Raw genomic sequence first — 4891 nt, forward strand, 5'->3', positions numbered from 1 at the left:
AGCCCAGAGTGTGGCTCAGTCCCAGGGTCCCACAGGCCATGAGGAGGGTGAGGGGCGTCACCTCTTTCTAGACTCTCTCTTCTTCACCTTGTGTCTTCATGTTTTGGGGGTCCTCCGGTGCCCCTGCCCTCTGTCGACCCCCCCGCACCTGCTGCCACCACGGCCGGCCACCCCAGTCGCCTCGTTGCCATGCCGACAGAGACACTGGCTCCAGCCCTGCCAGATAGCAAGGCCGCTGGCCCCGCGACGCCCTTCAGCTCCGCTGTACCCCTCCGCATCCTCAACAAGGGCCCGGACTATTTCAGGAGACAGGTACATCACTGTGTGTGTGTGTGTGTGTGTGTGTGTGTGTGTGTGTGTGTGTGTGTGTGTGTGTGTGACTGACTGAAGGATTGTGTTAATAATTCTTGGATTTAGACTTTATTAGTTTTTGTTGTGTTCACTGACACATGAACAAACGCTGTACATTTTAGTCTCTTCAGTGTGTAGACATGATGGGTGAGTGTTGTGTTCACTGACGTGTTGTGTTCACTGACGTGTTGTGTTCACTGACGTGCGTTCGCTCTGTGTCTCAGGTGGAACCGAACCCGAAGCGCCTCAGTGCTGTTGAGCGACTAGAAGCCGACAAAGCGAAGTATGTCAAGAGCCAGGAAGTTATCAACGCCAAGCAGGAGCCAATCAAACCGCCCGTGTTGGCCAAGCCTCCCGTCGGCCACGCCCTCCTGTCCAAGAGAGGCTCTGGGATTGGCGGAGGAGGAAACGGAGGCGGGATCCCTTTCAAAGCGTCCAACAACAACGCCAAGTCGGACACGTGCGCGACGAGCAGCGGCAGCAGCAAACGGGAGAATTTAAACCTGGAGATCCTGAAAAACCTGCTGAACTCCTCCTCCTCCTCCGGAGCCGAGGGGCGAGGAGGAGGAGCTAAGAGTGCCGTGATGATGAGGTCGTCAGGAGGAATGGCCAGGAGCTGGACACCATCAGGGTAAATTCATGACTGTGATCACCTGATCACATTTAGGTTCCACTCATTAACGAAAAGATAATCCATCATCCCAGGTCTTAGTCAGTGGTTCCACCTGAGGCTCAGAGCCTCCTCTCTTCTGATTGGCTCACACCTGTTGTTACTAGAGCTGCAGAGAGAAGAGGAGATGTGAAACTACACTGAGATGGTTTTTGGTTCTTAACCCTCTGGAGTTTTTCACACGATAAATGTGTTTTATTTACATGAACGTAACTTTATTTATAAGGTCGTGTAGAGACAAGCTGAGATGTGGCACGTGAAGTTCATTTATTAAAATCAGGTTTTAAAAAAGTGCATTAACATTAATTAATATATTCAGTTGGATTTCTAATGAAAAAGTTGAAGAACAAACTTGTTTTACGACTGTAACTTTAAAGCTTTAGTTCTTCCACTTTCAGGTGTTTTCATTTGTATGAACATGAAACTTTAAACTGTTGTTTGATCATATTCTGAATAATTATAACTAAAGATTATTTCAGATTCACACACTACAGACTCCAGAGGGTTAAAACCACTCATACATCTTCTGATGGACCAACACTTCAAATAAAGCCCAGAAGAAGAAGAGAACATGGCGCTGTAATATTCTCTGTGTGATGAATCTGTGAACGGACCTGGACTCTGGATTTGACTCGACTGTGTTTGTGTTTTCTCAGGATGCCGTTAACGTACCGGTCTACGATGGCGCTGAACGAGCAGCCGACAGACTCCGCTCCCAGCCCGAGCACCTCGCACTCCCTGCGCTCCTTCTCCCATTCCCTGAAGGTCCCGCCCATCAACAGCGGGGGGCGCCGCAGTCCGCAGGGCGCGAACCTCAACCTGAGCAGACGAGTCCTGGACGAGCGGGGGGGCGAGGGAGGAGTGATCGACCGCTCTCGCTCCCCCCTGCCGCCTCTGCTCACCTCCCACTCCTCCTCCGACCTCCTGCGACTGTGCAACGGCAAGCCGCTCCGCACCGCCCGGTCCAGCAGCTCCTCGGCTCCACCCCTCCCCCCGAAACCCACCCCCGCCTCCCTGCCTCCGCCCGCACTCTCCTTGTCGCTGCCTCCCCCTCGTCCGACTCCATCCCCCTCGCACTGCGACAACACCACCCCTCAGTCGCTACCTTGTGATTTCGGAGACCCCTCCGGCACCTCGACCGACCCCACCCTGGAGCTGGAGCTGGGCTCGTCCGTGGTCCGCCGCTCCTCGCTACACAGATCTAAATCAGACCTGTCGGACCGCTACGCCCGCGCCGGAGCGGACGTGGAACGCTTTTTTAACTACTGTGGCCTCGACCCGGAGGAGCTGGAGGCCGTCGGTCCGGAGAACTTTGCTCGAGCCAACTCGGACATTGTCAGCCTGAACTTCCGATCGGCCTCCATGATCTCCTCCGACTGCGACCGGTCGCGGCGGTCCTCCAACGACGGGCTGTCGGACGGGGACGAGGGCGAGGACGAGGAGGAGGAGGCCGGCGAGCGCGTTCCCTACGGCATCTCGGCCGTGGAGCGAAACGCCAGAGTCATCAAGTGGCTGTACAGCATCAAACAGGCCAGAGAGACGCAGAAAGTGTCACATGTTTAGCTCCACGGACAAACGGCCCCGCGGCTCAGAAGTGAGGGGCGGACCGGAACCTCACAGGGTCCGAGACCGGTCCTGGGGCCGGACCGAAACCCCCGAGTGAACAGACGAATGAATGGAAGAGAAGCTCACGAACAGTGAGAAAACAGTTTAGAAACGAAGAGACGAGGACTCTCATCCTCCTGGTCCAGAACCGCAGGAGCACCAGGAACAAGAGGAACATGAACACGGGACATGTATGTAAAACTAACTGTTCCTCTGAGGACACGCTTCACACCGACTCACAGACCCGCGGACCGCCTCACGCCGAAGGATCCCGGGCCTGACGGAGGACACGTTGGCAGGTTCAGGTGTAGTCTGGTTTCAGACCTCTGACCTGGTCTGGGTCAGTGAGTACCACCTGGTTCTGGTCGTCCTCCTACAGACAGCGGCTTCAGAGAGAATCTCACTCCTTCCCTTCACTCTCTCAACGATCCATAAAGACGCAGTTAAAATACGTTTTTATACGTTTTTTTACAAATTCGTTCAAAATCAAAAACTGAAATCTCTCATTTACAAAAGTCTTCAGACCCTGAATCCGGTTCTTCGTCGGTCCCCCTTCAGCAGCTGGTCCAGATTCAGTACAAGCTCTGAACCTGGATCTGCTCAGTTTATCTCCGTCTTCCTGTCAGATCCAGGAAGTGTCGTCTTCAGGTCTCTCCACAGGTGTGTGTCTCTGTCCAATCAGCTCAGTCCAGACTCGCCTGCGTTAAACCAACCAGGAAGCAGCTGATCAGTCTGAAGACTTTCAGTTTTCGGGTTTTTAAAAACATGTTTTCACTCGGTGGTTCTGGGTCACTGAGGTCGACCGGTGAGTGAAACACGTCGTTTCATCCGTTTAAAGTGAAACATTAAAGTGTTGAAAAAGAGGAGGGGCTTCTGAAGCCGCTGCAGCTGCTCACCTGGAGACCTGAGCTGAGGTTCTGTTCACTCCGCACCGTCACACAGACGCACTCACGTGTCGACAACGTACAAACAGCTGAGAGTCACATGACTGAACAGCTGAGACTGAAGAGTCAGTGAAGGTCCAATGTAACAGACGAGGGACAGGATGAATGAAGACTGAGAACAGTCCCCTGGTCCTGACCTCTGACCCCTGACGTCTCCTGGTCCTGACCTCTGACGTCTCCTGTCCCTGACCTCTGACCCCTGACATCTCCTGGTCTTGACCTCTGACCTCTGATGTCTCCTGGTCCTGACCTCTGACATCTACTGGTCTTGACCTCTGACCTCTGACATCTCCTGACCTCTGACTCCTCCTCCTGTCGAAGCTAAACTAACGTGGTGACGGTGTTACCGTGTGACCAGGACGAGTCCAGCTCCGAGGACTGACCTGATACCTGGTCCAGGTGTATCTGATCCGTTCGGCACTTCCTTAACGAGTCCCACAGACTCATCAGGTTATTGATGAATCCAGATGTTCTGAGTCTCCTGTCTGACAGATCTAGTGATTAGTGAATTAAGGTGTGATGACACACATGATAGGTCACGTGATCTCACAGAGGCACGCTGTGATGTCACTGCTCTGCTTCATTAACTCGTCCACCAACAGCGGGAGAGTTCTGGCGTCCTGCTCCGAGGACAGGTGTGACGCTCGCTGCTGAGGTGGTTTCACGGTTCAGACATATTTTAATGATTTATTCATTATAATTAATGATTTAGCTCCACCTGTGCAGACAGGTGTTGCTGACAGGTGTCAACAGATTCCTTGATGAAGAAGCTTCAGTCTTCATCATTCTGATGTTTGATTGATTGATACGTTAATGATGAGGTGATGACATCATGTCGGGCTGGAGGACAGAAGGTACTTGCAGTGCCCTTCGCTCTCGTGAACACCTGTTCACCTGTCGGGCACGCCACGCCTATAGAGCCCCTCAGCCTATCAGGTATCAGATCATAATATTTATCAGAATAACAACAAAAAAAACAACCTTCAAACACACAGAAGAATAAATGAAATCAGGAAATGAATAAATGTACTAACAAAGCTCCGACTCAGAAACAGGAAGTTGACCCTGATCATGTGATGATCAGTTATTGATCATGAAGTGGACGACCGCAGTTTTACTGTCCGACACACTGATCTGATGAAGTGCGTCCTCGTGTTCCTCCGCTCAGAGCATCGATGGTCTCCAGCAGGACGCCAAAACTCTCCCTTCAAACCAGAGTCAGTGAGTCAGAGCGAGTGTGACGACACACCTGCACCGGAGATACACCTGTGACCGAACACGGTGCAGGTGAGGACAGGAAGGTGGACGAGAGAGAGAGAGA

At 52.6% G+C, this 4891-nt stretch overlaps 1 protein-coding gene across 1 annotated transcript; it reads left to right on the forward strand.

The window, feature by feature from the left end:
- Positions 1–6: 6 nt before the first annotated feature.
- Positions 7–4885, forward strand: fam110b (family with sequence similarity 110 member B). Its single transcript, XM_023403316.2, has 3 exons — positions 7–312; positions 576–982; positions 1678–4885. Exons 1-3 carry the CDS (start codon positions 190–192, stop codon positions 2582–2584), a joined length of 1437 nt encoding a protein of 478 aa, XP_023259084.1. The 5' UTR covers positions 7–189; the 3' UTR covers positions 2585–4885.
- Positions 4886–4891: the final 6 nt, after the last annotated feature.

Source organism: Seriola lalandi, unplaced genomic scaffold (assembly GCF_002814215.2).
Source record: "Seriola lalandi dorsalis isolate HSWRI2012SDOR001 ecotype SW California unplaced genomic scaffold, Sedor1 jcf7180002054118, whole genome shotgun sequence".
In the NCBI taxonomy this organism is placed as follows: Eukaryota; Metazoa; Chordata; class Actinopteri; order Carangiformes; family Carangidae; genus Seriola; species Seriola lalandi.

Bases quoted from the DNA above. Each gene is read 5' to 3' on its own strand.
- fam110b (XM_023403316.2), top strand. From the start codon at position 190: ATGCCGACAGAGACACTGGCTCCAGCCCTGCCAGATAGCAAGGCCGCT. The intron at 313-575 runs GTACATCACTGT...TCTGTGTCTCAG, and splicing joins CGGACTATTTCAGGAGACAG to GTGGAACCGAACCCGAAGCG. The intron at 983-1,677 runs GTAAATTCATGA...GTGTTTTCTCAG, and splicing joins AGGAGCTGGACACCATCAGG to GATGCCGTTAACGTACCGGT.